The 22,006-nt window shown below is 43.5% G+C and overlaps 1 protein-coding gene across 5 annotated transcripts in view; it reads left to right on the plus strand.

Moving 5' to 3' along the window:
* The window catches only part of SUFU (SUFU negative regulator of hedgehog signaling), a 244,438-nt gene that overhangs the window by 204,668 nt on the left and 17,764 nt on the right, over positions 1-22,006 (plus strand). For all 5 annotated transcript variants that reach the window (XR_004539049.1, XM_033940100.1, XM_033940101.1 and 2 more), the window contains exon 11: positions 10,661-10,729. Coding sequence is in view for 4 of the 5 variants with exons in the window: in XM_033940100.1 (XP_033795991.1) it covers positions 10,661-10,729 (69 nt within the window). In the remaining variant the exon portion in view is untranslated. The remainder of the gene's footprint in view (positions 1-10,660; positions 10,730-22,006) is intronic.

Raw genomic sequence — 22,006 nt, forward strand, 5'->3', positions numbered from 1 at the left:
TGTGCACGAAAGAGCAGGACTTGGATGTGATAGTATGTGATGATCTAAAGGTGGCCAAACATGTTGAAAGCTAGAAGGATGCTAGGGTGCATAGGAAGAGGTATGGCCAGTAGAAAAAGAAGTTATTGATGCCCCTGTATAAGACTCTGGTGAGAACTCATTTAGAATATTGTGTACAATTCTGAAAACCACACTGTCAAAAAGATATGGCTCAAAAAGGTGAGGGCGTTGCATATACGTCAAAGAGGAAATTGAATCTACTGGAGAGAACACGCCACAACTGACGGATAAGTTAGAGTCTCTATGGGTCAAAATTCCAGGAACAAATAGCCTGGAAACGAAGATCGGCATCTACTATCAACCCCCAGGGCAGTCCAAAGAAATTGACGGAGAAATGACAGACGAGATTAAACGCAACTGCAAGGAAGGCAACACAGTTATCATGGGTGACTTCAATTATCCGGGAATAGACTGGAACCTAGGCACCTCCGGCTGCATTAGAGAGACTAAGTTCTTGGATGCTAGAGGAAATGCAATTCTGGACTTAATTCTAAATGGCCTGCGAGGAGCGGCACAAGATGTAGAAATAGAAGGGACGCTGGGAAGCAGCGATCACAATATGATCCACTTTAATCTGGACGCAGGGGAGAAACATTGGTCCAAAACGACAGCCACGGCACTGAACTTCCGAAAAGGGAATTATGAAGGGATGAGACTCATGGTAGGGAAGAAGATTAAGAAGAGGATAAGCACTGTAAAAACGCTAGAGCAAGCTTGGTCCCTTTTTAAGGACATAGTTACCGAGGCGCAAAATCTATATATACCGCTTATCAACAAGGGATCCAAGAGGAAAAAGAACAAAGAACCGGCATGGCTCACTGTAGAGGTGAAGGAAGCGATCAGAGACAATAAAACTTCATTTAAAGAATGGAAAAGGTCAAAAACGGATGAAAACTGGAACAAGCACAAACAACATCAAAACAGATGCCATAAGGCGGTAAAAGGGGCCAAAAGAGACTACGAGGAAAAATTAGCTAAGGAGGCGAAAAACTTCAAGCCATTCTTTCGATATATTAAGGGGAAACGACCCGCGAAGGAAGCGATGGGACCGTTGGATGACCATGGAATAAAGGGAGCGCTAAAAGAGGACAAAGCAATTGCAGACAAACTGAACACATTTTTTTGCGTCTGTGTTTACCGAAGAAGATGTACACAGCATACCGGAACCCATCAGGCTATTTGCTGGAAACAAAAACGGAAAGCTGACAGGATTGACGATCAGTCTAGAGAAGGTGTGTAGGCAGATTGATAGGCTTAAGAGCGATAAATCCCTGGGACCGGATGGCATCCATCCAAGGGTCATCAAGGAACTGAAAGGTACCATAGCAGAACTGCTTCAACTAATAGCCAATCTGTCGATCAAATCGGGAAAGATTCCAGAAGACTGGAAGGTGGCGAATGTTACGCCGATCTTCAAGAAAGGTTCGAGGGGAGATCGGGAAACTACAGACCTGTGAGTCTGACCTCGGTACCGGGAAAGATGGTAGAGTCACTGATAAAGGACAGCATCATTGATCACCTTGACGAACACAGGTTGATGAGGACCAGTCAGCACAGTTTTAGCAAAGGCAGATCGTGTTTGACAAACTTGCTGCACTTCTTTGAGGGAGTAAACAGACAGATAGACAAGGGCGATCCGGTCGACATTGTATATCTGGATTTTCAGAAGGCGTTCAAAAGGTTCCACATGAACGACTACTTTGGAAAATTGCGAGCCATTGAATCGAGGGTGAAATACTCACGTGAATTAAAAACTGGCTGGATCATAGGAACATAGTGGGGGTAAATGGACAACACTCGGACTGGTACGACGGACATAGGTACGACGAGCAAGGTGATTAAATTTGCGGACAATACGAAGTTATTCAGAGAAGTGAAGACGCAGGGGGATTGCGAAGATCTGCAATGTGACATAATCAGGCTCGAGGAATGGGCAGCGACATGGCAGCTAAGATTCAACGTGGATAAGTTTAAAGTGATGCATGTCGGTAACAAAAATCTCATGCATAAATACAGAATGTCCGGAGAGACCTCCCAGGAAAGGGAGTTCTGATCGACAAGTCAATGAAGCCATCCACACAATGTGCGGCGGCGGCAAAAAGGGCAAACAGAATGCTAGGAATGATAAAGGGGATCACGAACAGATCAGAGAAAGTTATCATGCCACTGTACCGGACCATGGTGCGCCCTCACCTGGAGTACTGCGTCCAGCACTGGTCGCCGTACATGAAGAAGGACACGGTACTACTCGAAAGGATCCAGAGAAGAGCGACTAAGATAGTTACGGGGTTGGAAGAGCTGCCATACAGCGAAAGATTAGAGAAACTGGGCCTCTTCTCCCTCGAACATAGGAGATTGAGAGGGGACATGAGCGAAACATTCAAGGTACTGAAGGGGATAGACTTAGTAGATAAGGACAGGTTGTTCACCCTCTCCAAGGTAGGGAGAACGAGAGGGCACGTTCTAAAGTTGAAAAGGGATAGATTAAGTACAAACATAAGGAAGTTCTTCACCCAGAGAGTGGTAGAAAGCTGGAACGCTGTTATATGGGAAAACACTCTCCAGGGATTCAAGACAAAGTTAGACAAGTTCCTGCTGAACAAGAACGAGCGCTGGTAGGGCTAGTCTCGGTTAGGGTGCTGGTATTTGACCAGAGGGCTGCTGCGTGAGCGGACTGCTGGGCATGATGGACCATTGGTCTGACCCAGCAGCGGCAATTCTTTTCTTCTTATATAAAAAGGATGGAGTTGGTCCAGAGAAAGGCTACTAAAATGATCAGTGGTCTTCATCATATGAAGTATGGGGACAGATTTAAAGATCTCAATATATATATTTTAGAGGAAAGGCGGAAGAGATGTTTAAATACCTACATGCATAAATGTGCATGAGGCAATTCTCTTTAATTTGAAAAGGAGGCTCCAGAATGAAAGGACATAGGATAAAGTTAAGAGGTGATAGACTCAGGAGTAATCTAAGGCAGTATTTTTCAACCTGCGGTATGCGTACCCTAGGGGGTACATGGACTGCCTGTTGGGGGTATGCGGGCTGACTTCCAATTCCTCCCTGATACTGGCCGCCAGCGTCATTTAATTATCTGCTACCGCAACTCCAGACAAGGAAGAGCCAGGCGCATGCAGCGATTGCATGCTGCCAGCCCACAAGCCTTTCCCCTGACATAAATTCTGACGGAGAGAAGTTTCCGGGCTAACCAATTGCTGCTTGGCTGGCCCGGACCTTCTCTCTGACATTAGAATTGACGTCAGACGGGAAAGCTTGTGGGCCAGTGGCGTGCATTTGCTGCACATGCCTGGCCCTTCCCTTCTCAGACTTGCGGCAGTGGATAATTAAATGGAGCTGGTGGGGGGCGGCGGAAGATCGGGGGGAGGAGGAATTGGTGGCGGGTCAACTTGTGGGCAGGCAAGCTTCAGCACGGGTCAGCTTCAGGGGAGGAAGGAAGGGGGTGGGACAAAGACTGGAAGGCAGTGAGGGGGAGGGGGCATGAACTCGGGACACAGAAGGAAGGTAGGGGGCATTAATAGGAAAAAACAGTAAATGCGGCCATTTTACACAAGGGAAGGGAGGGAGAAAGGGGGCACTAACAGGACATAGTGCCACCTTCCTTCCTAACTTGGGACAAAGGAAGGAGGGAGGGAATAGAAAGGGGCAATTGTTGGGCCTGAGTGTATGAGTGAGAGGGAAAGAAATGGTGCACATGGGGAGAGGAAGAGGAAAATTGGGCATAGAGAGGAGTGAGGTACAGATGTGTGGGGAGTAGGATGAGAGGGAAAAATGTTGGATATGGTGGTGGAGAGGGAACAGAGGGATAGATTGAAAGGGATGCATGTTGGGCATAGTGATGGAGGGAGAGAAGTGGCATGGTGTTGGAGAGGGGTGACAGAAGGAGAAATGGGCATGGGGCTGGTGGGCAGTGGTGAAAAATGATCTGGAGGATGAGAGAGGAAGAAAAGTTGGACTCCTGGAGGGATAGCGAGAGATGTTGGTTGCAGAATGGAATGAAGTCTGGAGGAGAGGAAGCATGCAGGAGAAAGAAAGAAATATTGGATGCACAGTCAGAAAGAAGTGCAACCAGAAACTCATGAAATCACCAGACAGCAAAGGTAGGAAAAAGATTTTATTTTCAATTTAGTGATCAAAATGTGTCAGTTTTGAGAATTTTTTTTTATTTTTATTTATTTATAATTTTACATTTTCATCAAGCATAACAATCTTCACAAAGGATCAGAATATACACAAATAGGAAATAAAAATTAACATAAGCATATGCATGAATGTATAAGAAATACAAAACAATTATTTAGTCCACAAAAAAATGGATTCAAGACATGGAAATAATAATACATTCCACTATGAGAAAATTATCCTAAATAGAGTAACAGCCCTGGTTTTCCACTCTACAGCCGATGGTCAGGTAAGTTTTGAGAATTTATAACAGCTGTCTATATTTTGCACTATATTTGTCTGTTTTTCTATAGTTGTTACTGAGGTGACATTGCATATTTTAAAGTTATATACCTTGACATCTTTGAAAACCCCCCAAATATAAATCGTAACATTTTTCTCTCCGCACAGTGTGCTTTGTGTTTTTATAATTTTGTGGTTACCATTATAAATAAGATTATAATGTGTATATGAAAAATGGATGGAAGAAATTCCATTACAATTAGTATTATTATTATGGGAGGGTGGAGTCAGGGGTGGAGTTTGGGCGGGGTTACTTGGTTGGTATTTGTTAGGCTTAGGGAGTACTTGGCTTGAAGAGGTTGAGAAACAGTGATCTAAGGAAACACTTTTTTACAGAAAGGGTGGCAGATGCATGGAATAGTTGTCTGGTAGAGATGATGGAGACAGACTGAGTTCACGAAAGCATGGGATGGGCATATGGGATCTCTTAAGGAGAGGAGGAGATAGTGGATGCTGTGGATGAGCAGACTGGATGGGGCCATTTGGCCTTTATCTGCTGCTGTTGCTGCTACTACTTACTTATCTCAGATTACTTGAAAAAAAAACCACCTCATTTCAAGGGAGTAGGAACTGTACCATAACTTGGAATCATATCAATGCAGAAATCTTATATAGAAGTGCTGTACCAAGTTGCAAGAAACAAAAAAAGCTGCACACAGTTGGACAGACTTGAATCACCCTGTGTGAACTTCAAAAGAGAGTTTGGTTGTGGCAAAGAACAGCAAAAGAAAATTGAATAAGCACCTTTGTCCAATAATGTCATTCATTCTCACATTGTTGAAATGTCAGTAAATATTTTCAAGCAAGTAGCTAGAGAGTTAATAGCCAGCCTGCTCCTATTCAACATGAGCTACTTGTGTTTGCCCGGTATGTACACCAAACAAGAATTTCTGGACTAGGGGGCACGCATTGTGAGTCGCCTTGAGAAAGGCGGGTTATAAATAAATTTAAAAAAAGAAAAACTAAGTAGTAAATTGAAAACAAGCTGAAAAAATTTTCTTTACTCATTGTGTAATTAGACTCTGGAATTTATTGCCAGAGAATGTGTTAAATAGTTAGCAGGTTTAGAAAAGATTTGACTAATTTTGTTTTAAAAAAAAAAAAAAATGTCCATAAGCCATTATTAAGATGGACTAGGGAAAATCCTCTGCTTAATTCTAGGACAAGCAGCATAAAACCTGTTTCACTCTTTTGGGATCTTGCCAGGTACTTGTGTAATGTAATGTAATGTAATTCATTTCTTATATACCGCTACATCCGTTAGGTTCTAAGCGGTTTACAGAAAATATACATTAAGATTAGAAATAAGAAAGGTACTTGGAGTAGAGGAGTAGCTTAGAGGTTAGCACAGGGGGCTTTGATCAATTCCCACGTCATCTCCTCACTCTGAGCAAATCACTTAACCCTTCCGTTGCCTCAGGTACAAAAAGAAAACTTAGATTGTGAGCCCTCTAGGGACAGAGAAAGTACATGCATATAATGTATACAGAGCTGTGAATGTTTAGTAATGCTATAGAAATGATTAGTAGAAGTAGTACTTGTGACCTGGATAGGCCACTGTTGGAAACAGCATACTGGACTTGATGGACCTTGAGACTATCCCAGTATGGCAACACTTATATTTTGTTCTTATGACTTTGTGGCTCTGGGAGAGGAGGTGAAGCAGTCAGGTGTGCCGGTAGGATTCTCATCCATCCTCCCTGTCAAGGGTAAAGGCCAAGGCAGAGAAGCTCGCATCCTGGAGATGAATGCGTGGCTACATGGATGGTGTTGTCGAGAGCGTTTTAGCTTCCTGGACCATGGGATGATCTTCCAAGGGCCTTGAGCACACGCAAATGCTCAAGGCCCAGCCCAGCACAGCCAAGAGGGAGGATCTCCGACGTACAGCCCAGCACATCCAAGAGGGAGGATCTTCGGGCACTGGCATGTCCTGTTCGTTGGTGCTGGTGCCAAATTGGGGTAAGGGATGTTATTTCGGTGCTCGGGGGGGGATGTAGGATCGCGGGGAGGGGGGAGTGACGCAAGTGGGGGAGGGAGGATGCCGGTTCGCGGGGGGATGCCGGATCGTAGGGAGGGGGTATGGAGCAGCACCGATGGCCTCGGGGGGGGGGGGGAATGGAGCAGCACTGGTAGCCTTGGGGGGGGGGAGGAGGAGGAGGTGGAACGAATCAAAGCGAGTTCCCCTTACTTCCTGTGGGGAAACTCGCTTTAATATACGAGTAATTTGGTTTTCAAGCATACTTCTGGAACGAATTATGCTCGTAAATCAAGGTTCCACTGTACTTTACTTCATTCATACATTTCTTCTCCAAGTTTCATGACTATGTTTTTGCGAGAGAGCTGTGGCCTAATGGTTGAAAATACTGAATAATTGTTGCCATGCTTATGAACGAAAAGTTTCCTCATTCATATCATTTGTAAACATTTTATTCAATAATATGTACAATTTATCTAGCAGTATAGCACTGAGATATCTTTGCTGGTATAACTGTATATTACAGTCTAATTTTAACAACATGTTAGCATGTTACAGCAACAAATGTTGCTCTCAGTAGTCACTAGTGAACAAGTGGTTGAGGAATGTAGAATGAGGGTTTCATTGATCAAGTAAAGGGATGCGTGAACCACCCAAAAAGTTTAAGAACCCCTGCTTTAGCAGTTTTCTTCCCCGTTGTCCTCAATGGTTTCCGTCTAAAAATTACTTTTCTCCTCTTTGCATCTCTTGTACTGCTAATAGCACAGTCAGTTTTGCTGTTTTTTGTGTCAGCTGCTGTGCTGCATTGGTGTCAGCTGCTGTACTTGCAGTGTACTGATGCTGCCACTTGATACTGCCTTTTCTTTGGTCCAGTGGTTGCTGTCACAGTCTCTGCAACCTCCTTTTCAGCTTTGTGGCGGCATCACTGATGTTAACAGACCCCACTGCCGCCTCTTCAGCTGTATGACCACGATGCTGATACAGGGCCTGCTGCTGCCTCTTTGATGTATAGCACAGTACTGACAGACCCTTTTGCCTCCTCAGCCAAAATACCAATGCTGCTGACTCTTCTTCCTGTTGGCTCATGGCTCAAGGGATGTCTTAACTGACAATGGGTGGATTAGTTTTTCATTGCTGTTGGGACTATTGCACTGGAGGCCTCAGCACCACGAACACTCTGCTAGGTTGCACAGACCGAATGAAGACAGCTTTTGGGCTTTACTTGGTCTGTGGGTTGTAATTTGGAGAGCCCTCAGTTGGCTGAGTTTCAGAACATTTTATTTACATAAAACAATATTTCAGCTGCATTTTGGAGTTTTTAAAATGCTGTGCAACTGTAACATTGGTGAAAACTCTTAAAAACATTTTTTAGGCATCAGGTGCCTTTACCCCTTAGCTTTCGTATCTGAAGCTAGTCTTAAATGAAACTCTCTACTTCTAAACATTTTGTTGAATTAGCTACAGTAAATGTTCCTTAAAGATATTCACAGTGAGCAGGAAATGAAAGTACTATTGACATTCTGAACAAGTCCAAAAGAGGTTATTCACCCACTCAAGTGGTTTTTATTCACTTCCTAGAGGCCTCCACAAGGGCAGGAATGAGTCTGGCTGGGCCTACATTTTTTTCCACTCACTTCCCATTATATTTTGAGAGAGAATTTGTTCAAACTATTTCCTTCTCCTCCCTTGCAAAATTAGGGAGCTGGCTAAGCTTCATTCTTTACTTATACATTTTCATGTTCTATTCAAACACAAGTGAAAAGAGTGAGAGATCTCTCAAAGGTACCATTTCAGCAATCTTATCCACTCCTATACCAGAGCTTACAGTATCCACTTTCTGAGATTTAGCAGACACTTTCTACTTAAACCAATTATTTCTTAAACTTATACTTAGGCATCCTTGGTCAGTCATGATTTTAAATATCCATGAAATAAATTTGCTTGCAGTAAAGGCATATCCTGAAAATCAGACTGACTGAGGGGTCCTCAACAGCAGTTTGGGGAATAATCATAGTACACAATCAATCTTAACACACTCTTTAATCACTTGTACCCCTCCCTTTCATCTATACCTCATACATACATATACTTCCTGTGCTTGCATTGCACAAAGGCCCAGATTCACTAAAGATAGCGACTCAATTGCTGTTGGCTGATTTTCAAACAGCGATTGATTCACTATCAAGTTTGCAGGCAAATGATTTGCACGCAAACGCGCCAATTCAATTGCTCACTCAGTGCAGAGCCCTGACAGTAGTGACAGGAGAAGCAGCCTCCTGTCACTACTGTCGGGGCTTCTGTCAGGAGGCATTTTTATTTTTAATGGCACAGATATTTTGCATGTATTACATACGCAAAATATCTGCCCAAGAAAAAAAAAAGCTTCCCAACAGCGCCCCTTCCCTCCCCGAACCCAAAAAAATGGCAGGAGGGATGCCCACTTCCTCCTGCCACCTGATGTGCCCCGCCGCCAATCTTAAATATGGCAGGAGGGATGCCCACCCTCTTAAGGAAAACATTGAATGGAACACTATTATATAATTTTATTTTAATTTTTGTTTTCAGTTTTTTAATGCAGTTAATTAAGGCAAGTACCGTATTTTCACTCGTATACCGCACACCCGTGTAAAACGCACACACAGGTATAGCGCGCGGGAAACTGTAATTTATGTAAATAAATTTTTATATACCGCGCATGCCATCCCGACTCTCCTTTCGCCCGCCCCGACACTCCTCTCCCCCTTGAAGTCCTGTCCCCACCCTGAAAGCCTGATGCCCCCCCCCGACGTCCGATTCACCCCCCGTAGGACCGCTCGCACCCCAACCCCGAAGGACTGCTCGCACGCACCCGCACCCCCACCCCGAAGGACCGCTCGCACCCCCACAGCCTCCCGACCCCCCTCAATCATGTAGAAGCTCCTACCTTTGTCCTGCTGCTTCCTCTTGGCGATCCCGGCCCTTCTGTGAGCCCTGCGTCTGCGCTGCTTCCTCTTCCGGCGGTCCCGCCCTTTCTCTGATGTCAGTGGGGGTGCGGGTGCGAGCAGTCCTTCGGGGTGGGGGTGCGAGTGGTCCTGCAGGGGGGTGAATCAGACGTCGGGGGGGGAACTATGTTTAAAAAAAAAATTGTAAAACGCGCAAGGTTATGCACGGTTTGTAAAAATCGTGTATAACGCGTGCGTTATATGCGTGAAAATACGATAATTTTATCAAGTGGGGTTGTGATCAGCTTTGTTGATCACTATTTAAAGGTGCCAGTGAATTACAGCGTTTCTTTTCTTTTGATTACCCTATTTATCAGTAGTTACACTGAATTATTCTCATATATTTAAAGGAGCAAAATGATGTGAATTGTTAGTGACAATTGAGTCCATTGAGGCTCTTTATGGTCTCACATTAATGCCTGGAGTGCCCTTACAATCATTGACACCTCCTCTTTTTTTCAAATAATATTTTTGAAAATAATATTGTTTAGTTTGTGTTTATAGTTACACATAATGGAGAGCTGTCTCCCTAGTGTCACTTTCTCATATATAGGGGAGGATATGTTTTGGTAGCATTTTGCCTCTTCCCTATTTCCGGAATTTGTAGAGGATTATTGTCTTAAGAGCTTGTATTTCACAACTGACTTTTATTGTATTCCCTTATTCTATTATTTTAATTGGCTTACATATTGCCTTTTTCTCCAGCAAAAAAACACCCCAAAGCAGTTTGCCTCATATATGATCAAATGCATCAACACATTATAGAATTTAATTTAAGAACACAATTACCTAAAAAAAGTTCAAAGTAGATTACAAATCTCCCAGTCCTTTTGGTGGTGTTTCTGATTGCTCAAATTGTGGTCCTCAGAAAGGCTGTTCTGGGTCACTGGATTCTCTTGTACTTTGAGATTTTTCCTGCCCAACAGACTCAAAGTTTGGCTTTATGGCTGCTTGTTATGTTAGAGCAGCAAGCTGTCACATTGATAGCTGAGTGCTAAACTTTCAGACAAACCTGCTTGATTGCCAAAGTATATTATAGTCAAAGTATTCTTTCCGATGGGAAGGCGGGAGTGATAGTGAGGTCTGAATATTATGAACTTTGATGGAAATCAGTTGCTTCATGAAGTGTTTTGATTCTATCAGTTTCATTATCTCCCTGCAGATATTGTTAACTGAAGAGTTTGTAGAAAGAATGCTAGAAGAAGTAGAAGATTTGACTTCTCCAGAGGAGGTAAGGCAACATGTTATGCCCCTTTTGTTTTGTTTTTTTTAATGAAAGAGGCAAAAAATGAAGTAATGGTTCTCTAAATTTAAGTAGCTTGTTTTTGTCTCTGTGAACTAAAATTTTCAGAGGTACCTCAAGCATCTAAGAGTTCTCTTTACTAAGTGTGTCAAAAAGTGGCCTTAACACACCCTTATCCAGATCCTTCCCATGTGCTAAAGTCATTTACCACAGTTGTAAAATGACCAGTTTTTCTAATTTTTTTTTTTGCATTAATGACCATGCATTAATGTTATCGTTACCATGCAGCCATTTTTAAAAATTACCGCATTCTGCACACTTGAACAATTTCTAGAAACTGGAAGTACTGTAGAAATAAGATCTATACTGGGGATTCCTAAATGGAAAATTCAAAATCAAAAGGAAAAAAGGATTAACCACTTATTAATATATACTTGCTGTTTAGCAAGACGTGTTTATTCTCAATAGAGTTCTAAAACAAAATAGATGTCTGTATACCCAATATTGTAGGTTTAGACATAAAAAAGTGTTGTTAGTCTCACATTAATTTAAGAAAAAATGTTTAAAAAAATGTTACATTTTAAAGAAACACATTTAGAATAGTAATACTAATACTTAGGCTTGTAAATGATGTCAGTGTAGTCTGAAGGTGTTGAATCGATGAAAGATATTCCTGCCACGATTTCCAAAAGGATAATATTATTATGATCCACGGAGTGGCAATTCTGAGATTCTTCCCTCAGTTAAGCATCCGACTTATATAGATTCCTAAATGGAAACCAAGCATTGATATTATCTATTATTCTCTTGCCAGGTTCTTCCATCCATTTTTTCTGTGTCCCTACCTCTCTTCACCCCTCTTTTGTCAGCATTGGTCCTCTGTGTCCCTCTCCCCCAACCCCTCCTATTTACTCTTACCCAGCATCTCTTGGCAATATTTCATTGTCTCATCTTATGTGGACACAGGGACAAGGATCCCTTTTTCCAGTACATTAGGTGAGACATTCTAGACAAGTGGGTTGTGTCTCAATGGTTGCATGCCATATGCAGAAGGAATCCACTCTGGATTTTTTCTTTGATTCTGCACTCTAGTTTGACCTGTAGTATTTTCCTTCTGCACGCATACCAGCAGGAGTGTGCTTATTCTGCTTGCTCCTTTTTATTATTTTATTTAGTGTTTTTCTTCTTTTTTTTGTGATTTACTTGTGCTTGGAGTGATTCTTCAGCTCTGCCTGTGTGGAGATTCCTGTCTGTGTGGAGATCACACAGACTTCGGTCTGCAGTTGACAGGCCAATCCTTGGTGGTACCTGTCAGCCAGCCTGCGTCTATAGGGTGGATGTAGTAACTGGAGAAGACGCCGCTTTCAAAAACTTTGTCTTAGAAACATGATGGCAGATAAAGGCTAAATGGCCTATCCAGTCTGCCCATCCGCAGTAACCATAATCTCTTAGAGATCCCACATACCTATCCCATGCTTTTTTGAATTCAGACACAGTCTCTGTCTCTACCACCTCTTCCAGGAGACTGTTCCACACATCTACCACCCTTTCTGTTAAAAAAGTATTTCTTTAGATTACTCCCGAGTCTTATGACCTCTTAACTTCATCCTATGCCCTCTCATTTCAGAGCTTCCTTTCAAATGAGAGACTCTACTCATGCATATTTACTCCACATAGGTATTTAAAGTCTCTTATCATATCTCTCCTCTCCCGCCTTTCCTTTAAAGCACATGTGTCAAACACAAGGCCCGTGGGCCAAATCCGGCCCGCCAGGCCTTGCAATGTGGCCCGCACCGCGCTGTCATCACTGCACACCGCTGCGTTCCATCACAATGACGCGCGGTGACATAGGAGGCTTGTGATCTCGCCGGCCATACTTGCTATCTATCTCCCCCCATCGACCGCCCCCCCCCAAGAACCTCCGACCGCCCCCCCAGCCGACCCGCGACCCCCCTGGCCGACCCCCACGACACCCCCACCCCCCTTCCCCGTACCTTTCTGTAGTTGGCCGGGCAGACGGGAGCCAAACCCGCCTGTCCGGCAGGCAGCCAACGACGGAATGAGGCCGGATTGGCCCATCCGTCTCAAAGCTCCGCCTACTGGTGGGGCCTAAGGCGCCTGGGCCAATCAGAATAGACCCGGGAGCCTTAGGTCCCACCAGTAGGCGGAGCTTTGAGACGGATGGGCCAATCCGGCCTCATTCCGTCGTTGGCTGCCTGCCGGACAGGCGGGTTTGGCTCCGGTCTGTCCGGCCAACTACAGAAAGGTACGGGGAAGGGGGGTGGGGGTGTCGTGGGGGTCGGCCAGGGGGGTCGGAGGTTCTTGGGGGGGGCGGTTGATGGGGGGAGGGGGTTTGCGTCGAGGGCAGGAGGGCCTGGGATCCCTCCTGCCCGTAATGTAGTGCGGGGTGGGGGTAGGGGGTCGCCGTGGTCAGGAGGGTTTGGGCTCCCTCCTGGCCCGAACAACTAGCGGGGGGGGGGGGTCGCCAGGGCCAGGAGGACTTGGGCTCCCTCCTGGCCCGATATTGTCGGGGAGTTGGGGAATCGGCGGGGCAAGAGGGCTTGGGCTCCTTTTTGCCCCGATCGTGTCGGGGAGTTGGGGGGGCAAGAGGGCTTGAGCTCCCTCTTGCCCCGATCGTGTTGGGAGTCGGGGAGTCGGCGGTCCTTCGGGGTGGGGGTGCAGGTGCGTGCGAGCGGTCCTGCTTGGGGTGAATCGGACGTCGGGGGGGGGGAACTATGTAAAAAAAATACACAGCAGAAGCTGCCAGTTCCTGGCATAAAGTTTAGGCATAAGAATCGCAACAGAATCTGCTATCTGTACCCAGCCAGGCATTTATTGACTGACTTTTTCATTCTAACGCAGATTTCCAATAAACTACATCTTTTACTGCCAATATTGATCCCAAAATGTCCAGGAAAAGAAAAGTTGACGGTGAAGGCAGACAATTTAATGACAAATGGGAAAATGAATACATGTTTGTGCTTAGTGAGGGCAAACCAGTGTGTATATTGTGTTATGAGACAGTGTCGGTGATGAAAGAGTACAATATACGTCGTCATTTTGACACCAAACATAATGTTAAGTATGGCAAATATACTTTGGAAGAAAAGCATAAAATTGTTAAAGAACTAAAAGGCAAACTACAATCACAGCAGCAAATGTTTACAAAGGCTACAGCGAAAAATGATGCTGCAGTGAAAGCAAGCTTTATAGTGGCTGAAGAAATTGCCCGTACTTCAAGGTGTTTTTCAGAGGGTGCCTTTTTGAAGCAATGCATGCTAAAAGTGTGTGAGAAAGTATGCCCAGACCAGATACAGAGTTTTCAAACTGTCAGTTTGTCAAGAAACACCATTGCAGACAGAGTTCAAGAACTCTCAGGAAATCTATCATCACAGCTGGCCGAACAGGCATGCAGTTATCTCGCTTTTTCACTTGCTATCGATGAAAGCACAGACAACACTGATACAGCGCAGCTGTCCATCTTTATACGTGCTACGAAGACCGACCTCTCTGTCACTGAGGAACTTTTGGATGTAGCTGCCATGCATGGGACGACGACTGGTAGAGATATATTTGAGGCTGTGGAGAAATCTATAAATAATTTTAAATTACCCTGGGAAAAGTTGGTGGGGCTAACTACCGATGGCGCACCTTCAATGTGCGGAGAAAAGAAAGGCTTGGTTGGACTAATGAAGGAAAGAATGCAAAAAAGTCACTGCCACACACCCTTGATTACTTATCATTGCATTATCCACCAAGAGGCTATGTGTGGAAAAGTTCTGGACATGAATGACATAATGATCACAGTCATTAAAACTATTAACTTTATAAGGGCACTTGGCCTGAATCATCGCCAGTTCCAGCAGTTTTTACAGGAGGTGGGTGCAGAGCATGGAGACGTGCCATACCACACAGAAGTAAGATGGCTGAGCAAGAGCGCAGTCCTCAAAAGATTTTTTGAGCTCAGAGAACAAATTGCTCTTTTCATGGAAAGTAAAGGAAAGCCCTTGCCTGAACTGTCGGATCCCGCCTGGCTATGTGATTTTGCTATGATGTGTGACATATGCGAGCATCTCGCCCAACTGAATCTGAAGCTGCAGAGACGCAAACAAGTCATCACGAAGATGTCTGACATGATCACAGCATTCCAGCGTAAACTTCAACTATGGAAGTCCCAACTGGAACAGGACAATCTTGCCCACTTTCCCGTTTGTTTGAGTATCTCAACCACTATTTCTGGTACTTTTCCTTGCAGTCGGCTGGCTACCAAAGTTAGCCGTTTACTAAGTGAATTTGAGCGGCGCTTCTCTGACTTTAGAACACAGCACTCAGGCTTTGACATCTTTGCCAATCCTTTTACAGTTGATGTCAACAATGTGCCCCATCACCTTCAGATGGAGATAATCGAGCTTCAGTCTGACAGTGGCCTGAAATCAAGGTTTCAGGATGTTGAAATTGAGGACTTCTACCCTCTACTGCCCCCTGACTCAATGCCAGAGCTCCGACTTCATGCTGCCCGTATTCTATCCATGTTCAGGAGCACCTATCTTTGTGAACAGATGTTTTCAATAATGAATCTGAACAAAAACAAGCACAGATCACGCATTACCGATGACAACCTCCATGCTGTTTTGCGGGTTGCTACAGCCCAAGAAATAAAATCGAACATTGACTCATTGATACGGGGAAAACGGTGTCAGACATCTAGCCAGAAAACAAAACAATGAGCATTTTAGGTACATTCCAATATTACTGTTTTGCTTGATACCAATATTACTGTTTTGCTTGATAGCATGTGAGTTGGTTAACAGCACTGTTAAGGAAAAGATTGTTCCACTCATTTTAAATTCACATTTCTGGTTAACATTGTCAGTTTATGACTGTTCAGTAAACCATTCGGCCCGCGATTTAGGCTGGATTTTAGATTTTGGCCCCTTCTCTGATTGAGTTCGACACCCCTGCTTTAAAGTATACATATTGAGATCTTTAAGTCTGTCCCCATACTCCTTATGACAAAAACCATGCACCATTTTAGTAGCTATCCTCTAGACCAACTTCATCCTTTTTATATCTTTTGAAGGTGCGGCCTCCAGAATTGTACACAGTATTCTAAATGAGGTCTCACCAGTCTTTTACAGAGGCATCAATACCTTCTTTTTCCTACTGGCCATACCTCTCCCTATGTACCCTAGCATCTATCTAGCTTTTGCTGTCACCTCTTCAACTTGTTTAGCCACCTTAAGATCATCACATACAATCACACCCAAGTCCCGCTCTTCTGTCGTGCACATAAGTTCTTCACCGCTTAAACTGTAACGTTCCCTCAGGTTTTTGCAGCCCAGATTTTGATATCCTTCGCAAAGAGGCAAATCTTACCCAACAGCCCTTCAGTAATATCTCTTTTAAAAATGTTAAAAAGAACAGGCCCAAGAACAGAACCTTGAGGCACACCACTGGTAACATCCCTTTCCTCAGAGCATTCTCTATTGACCACTACCCTGTGTCACTTTCCACTCAACCAATTCCTGACCCAGCCCGTCACTTTGAGGTCCATACCAAGGGCACTCCATTTATTTATTAGACACCTGTGTGGATCATTGTCAAAGACTTTGCTAAAATCTAAATACATCACATCTAGTTCATTCTTTCTATCCAATTCTCTGGTCAACAAGTCAAAAAAAATTCATCAGCTTTGTCTGACAAGACCTACCTCTAGTAAATCCATGTTGCCTCGGTCCAGTAATTTACCGGATTCCAGAAATTTTACCATTCTGTTTTAAAAGTGTTTTAATTTGCTTTCCACATCTGAGGCTTTGGCACCAGTTGAGGCTGTGAGGCGGGACTGGGATACTCCTTTTTCGCTCCAGTGGGCGGACAGTTCTTTTCGATATTTAGGGATTCTGCTCCCCCAGCAGGTGGCATATTTATATACGATCAATATTCAGCTATTACTGGCAGAGACTAGGCGTTGGTTCGAGCAGTGGCATAATCTACCTCTGTCCTTATTTGGTAGAATTAATCTTTATAAACTGATCCTATTTCTCAAATGGCTCTTTGTGCTGCAGGTTCTCCCTCTGAAATTGTGTGCTAGGGATCTTTCTCGACTTAATCGGCTGCTTTGTTGGTTTTGCTGGGCAAATAAAAAATCTGAGATTCGTTTTCCCTTGTTATTTGGTAATTGGGCTTCGGGTGGTTTGAGGCTTCACAATCTAGCACTATACAGTCTGGCTTGTCTGCTTCACCATGTAGCAGACTGGTTTTACGGCACGGCACGTTACAGTCACTTAGATTTAGAGCGAGCTTTTATGACCCCCATATCACTTTTATTCGCTCTTGCAGGCTCCCCGGAAACTTCTGCCTAGGGATCTTGGAACCAGTTGGCTCATTTCTCCTTTACGTGAGGCCTGGTGAGTTTTGGTATTGCGCTTGGGAGGCAATACGCCCATTATTGCCCATTAGAGGAAATGTGGCTTTTTTGCCGGGGAGGGAGAACAGCTTTTCAGCACTGGGAGGAGCTTGGCATTACCTTGCTTGAACATCTTACCCAGAGGGGACCTTGCTTGTTTATGCCGATTTTTCTCGCAGGATAGAGGCTACCTGGGGGACTGTTATGCTTTCTGCCAACTTAAACATTATTACCTTTCCTTGGATAAGATGGCAATGAGCTTTCCTTTGGGGAAGTGGTTATGTCAATTTTTTGATCCGATCTCTGAAGGACTGTTTTCTATTTCTCTTATTCACAAGGCACTGCTGGCATTGAGTTCTGATAAGGACTTCCTGCCGCTTCATGGTAGATGGGAGGGTGATCTTGGGGGTATGGGGTTTACATGGACGATTCAGCTTAGTATATCACGTATTCTCTCTGAGGTCCGTTGTGCTCGTTTATGAGAATGTGCCTTGTGGGTCAAACATAGGGCCTATATTACCCCCTCCCAGTTTTATAGAATGAGCTATGCCCCAGATCCTCTTTGTTTGAAATATACCTTGGCAGAGGCCACTTTCTTTCATGTTTTTTGTCATTGTTCCTCTGTACAAACCTTTTGGAAACGTGCTTGAGCCTTTATTAGATGCATTCTGGGCCAGCCCTTGCTGCTGTCTTCCGAGGTGCTCCTTTTGGGCTTCTTGGGTTCCTTTGGGATTCGAAGGAAGGAAGCTCGATTGAGGGTTCGGAAGCTTGGTATCACTGGATTCCCCCCTCATATTGGGGTTGGAGATTGGCTATCCTTGAGTTATTTAGTTGGGAGGCTAAGCAGAAAAATTAGTTTTTAGCTGTTTCTTAATTCTCTACCTCCTCACAAGCGCAGCCAAATTCTGAATTTGCTTTAAGACTACCCTGTTTTCCACTGCTTTTTTGTTTTCTTCTACCTCATCTCTATTCGGGGGGGGGGGGGGTTTGGCTAGCTTGGGGTAGGGTGTGTTGGGTGGGACTTAGATGTTATATTTGGTTATTTCCTATCTGGTCCTCTTTTTTTTCTCTCCCTTGCTACTGTCCTTGGGATATGGGACTGGACATGTGTTTGGGGGGGGGTTCTATCTTAGTTTGGCACAAGTGGGAAAATTGTTGCTGCCATGACTCTATCTTTTGCTTATGCTGTTATCCTTGTTCTTATATCATCAATAATAATTGTTTTGCATAATGGGAGGGGTTTGGGTTGGGAGTCTTTCTGTATTATATTGAACACCACCACTGTTCATTTGTTGAGTGTATCTTCCTTTATTGTTCAATAAAAACTTGTTTGTACTTAATTTGCTTTCCACAGAAGTGAGACTTACTGGCCTATAATTCCCTACTTCTTCCACTTTTGTGTAGAGGGACCACATCTGCCCTTCTCCAGTCCTCTGATACCACTCCTGACTCTAGAAAAGCATTGAAAAGGTTAGTCAGCAGAGCAAGCAGAATTTCCTAAGATCCTTAAGCACCCTCAGATGTACACCATCTGGCCCCATTGCTTTGCCTACCTTTAATTTAGCTAGCTCCTCGTGAACACAACCCTCTGAAAATCAATCAGGGTCTACCACACCTCCATCCCTATTTGTGTCTGTCTTCTAAGGTCCCGCTCTTGCACTTCAGCCATGAAGACAGAACAGAAATATTTGTTAAACAATTCAGCCTTTTCTTTATCAGATTCTACATATTTTTCCCCATCACCTTTGAGTCATACAATGCCAATTTTGCACTTCTTCCTATCACTGATATGTCTAAAAAAATGTCTTGTCTCCCCATTTTATCGTGTCAGCTATTTTTTCTTCCATTTGCATCTTTGCTTTCCTGATTACTCGATTATCCTCTCTTAACCTTTCCAGATATTTTTGCCTGTCTTTCTTTCTGCGATTTTTTGTAGCTTAGGAAAGCTAGCCTTTTATTCCTTCTCAGCTACTATTTTGAGATTCAAAGCAGCCTTCTTTTCCTCTTACTTTTACTTACTTGCCTTACTAAAAGGTATGTCACCCTTACAATAACTCCTTTCAATTTTGCCCACTGCATTTCTACTCCTTCCAGACGTTCCCATCCAGACAACAATTCTTTGACGTAATCCCCCATCCAAACAAAGTTTTGTTTTTTTTTAATCTAGAACCTTTTTGCTTTTGAATGAGCCCTCTCTATACCCGTCTTAATATTAAACCATACCACTTAAAGGCAGGTGCAGTGGGCCCACCCTAAACTCTGGGAAGAGCTTTGGTATATCTTTAACTTTCAGGACCACTATACATTGCAGTAGAAAGAAAGATTAGGTTCTTACCTTGGTAATCTTTCTTGTAGATATCTAGTGCTCTTTAAGCCTCGCCTTGTGTATGAGCTTTGCCTGCCTTAAGATCAGGCTGGTGAATTTTTGTGTCTCAGAGAAACTTAGAGAAAAAAAAAGAAAGATGATGCATAGGCAGTCCATCATGACCATACATTGTGGTTTCAGTCTCTGCTTGGCAACAGATCATGCAAGTAACTACGATCTCTATACATGACTGGTGCTAGTTGCACAGGTTTGGATGTTATAATGTTATTTCCTATGTTTGTTACAGAGCAGAACAAAATTGTAGTGTTGGGGATATTCCCTATTTTCCTCCTTTATGTTATATCTTTTATTACAGTGCTACATGATTGCTTTTATACAAACTGAGGGAGCAGGAGCAACTGCCTGGGAAGGAGGTGGAGTTGGAAAACATGATTGACAGTTTTCTGCAAGCAACTTGTTGGCTCTGATACAAGACCCTAATATTCAGGACCACTAGACACATCTACAATAAAGAAAATTATGAGGTAAAAACCTAATCTTTCTAAATGCACACAATTTTTCACCTGTAATTTTTCTGGTTAAATTATATTTGGAAATACAAAGCTATTCTGATACAAGTAATCTTGCCCCAAGAAATATATCTTCTAGTCATGGGTAAACTTATTTATGTTTAATTTTCAAAACCATCTATTTGGATAAAATATATTTTATTTACCCTCTTTCAAGATGGGTTAAGCTATGCAGTGTTCCATATGGGTATCTTTAGCCAAATTTCCAGGTTTTGTTCTCAAGGGGAGCAAAATAAAGTGTGGTTAGAAGACTTTTGCTTTCATAATAACATATAAATGACAGCAGATAAAGACCTGAATGGTCCTTCCAGTCTGCCCAACAGTTATGCTCATTATAAATTCATTCTTAAATTGAATTGTCTTTTTTTCTTTGATATTACTTGGTGCTAGACTGTAGAGGTTCGCCTGGAACTACTGAAATTACTGTCGAAGCTCAATGTTGGAGTTGTCGTCAAAGCTAACTCCAGCCTATCCAAACCATCGCATCACATTTGCGGGATACAGAACTTAAAAGTTCACCCAGCACATTTCTCATGTTCTTAATTACTGGAGTTCCCATCAAAGCCCTCCCCAGCTCATCCTAAACTTTATTGCTATAGAGGGGACACATATCTTGCAAGTCTTCCTAGTACCGGCCCTTGTTCTTCAATTAATAACATATACATGCTTGATGCAAAACTGAGACAATGAGACATAAAGTTTAATATGCTTTTATATTGTAAATCACAAATATATCAAATTTTAATTTTTTACTTGAGGTGGGCCTTTTAGGAGTTACAGCACTGTACTGAAATAATATCTAACCATCCTCGTTTCTAATTCTCCCTCCTACCAATCCTTCAGGAAATCAATTAAAACATCTCTTTGACAAATTTCTCTGACTCCTTCCTACCTCGTTGTATCTCTGAAATTCTTCCGGATATACCTAACTACTCTCGGCTTACTAATGTAATTTGAAACTTTTCTCTGTAACATCGCTGTCTGTGTACAGTCTCTTCCTCTGTAAACAGCTCTGAACTGCTTGTGATATTGTGGTATACAAAATAAAGTTGTTATTATTATTATTTTTTCATGCAAATTGCACATGAAGAGTAATGACTTTGCTCTTCATGTGCAGTTTGTATGAAACCACCTGCGGGCTTTCTACTTCTGTGCACATTTTGAAAGTTGCCTCCAAAATAGAGGTCATGTATGTGTTAGCGAGCAAGTAGAATTTGGCTCCTGTTCCAACTCAGTAGCCTCCAGCCACGCAGTGTAATATATATTTATTAGTGTTTAAGCCCGTTAGATTAACGGGTGCTAGAATATATGTGCAGACTTAGGCTTTTTTCTTTCTTTTTTTTTTTTTTTTCTTTCTCTCCCCCCTGTCCAGCGGCACCCCTTCCCTGCTCCCCCTGTCCAGCAGTAGCCCTTCTCCCTTGCTTTCTCTCTAAAAATGCAGCTTCTTTTTGATCTGGGAAGATCCAGTTTATACATTTTTGGAAGAAGAATAGATTGTTTTCACACCGCTACTGCAGCTTCTTAAATAGGCAGTGTCTGCTAAAACTATCTTGCTCGCCAAACCCCTCCCACTGCCCGCCAGTCTGTTAAAAGGTATTGCGTTAGCGTTGGTGGGGGGTGGGGGGTGGGGGTTGAAAAGCCATCTTTTACAAACTTAGCTGTTTTATTTTAAAATGCCGTCCGGGTTCGGCCGCCGCGGCCTGCAGCCGTCTCAGCCGACATCCGCTTCGGGAGGAAGAGAGAGAGCTTCGGGCGGCCAAGTATATTTTTCAGTTGAAAGACGCGGCAGCGGCTCCTCTCAAGATCCCCGACTGCATCAGACTTCAGGCAAGGAGCATGGCCGACAGCCGCCTTGTCCGACATCCACCTCTGGGGAGGAGAGAGTGTTTCACGCGCATGCACACTCCTATCTGCGGTGCCCTACAGCGCACGGAAAACGGAACACGCGATGGGAGTGCGAATGC

Source organism: Geotrypetes seraphini, chromosome 4 (genome assembly GCF_902459505.1).
Source record: "Geotrypetes seraphini chromosome 4, aGeoSer1.1, whole genome shotgun sequence".
NCBI classification, from domain to species: Eukaryota; Metazoa; Chordata; class Amphibia; order Gymnophiona; family Dermophiidae; genus Geotrypetes; species Geotrypetes seraphini.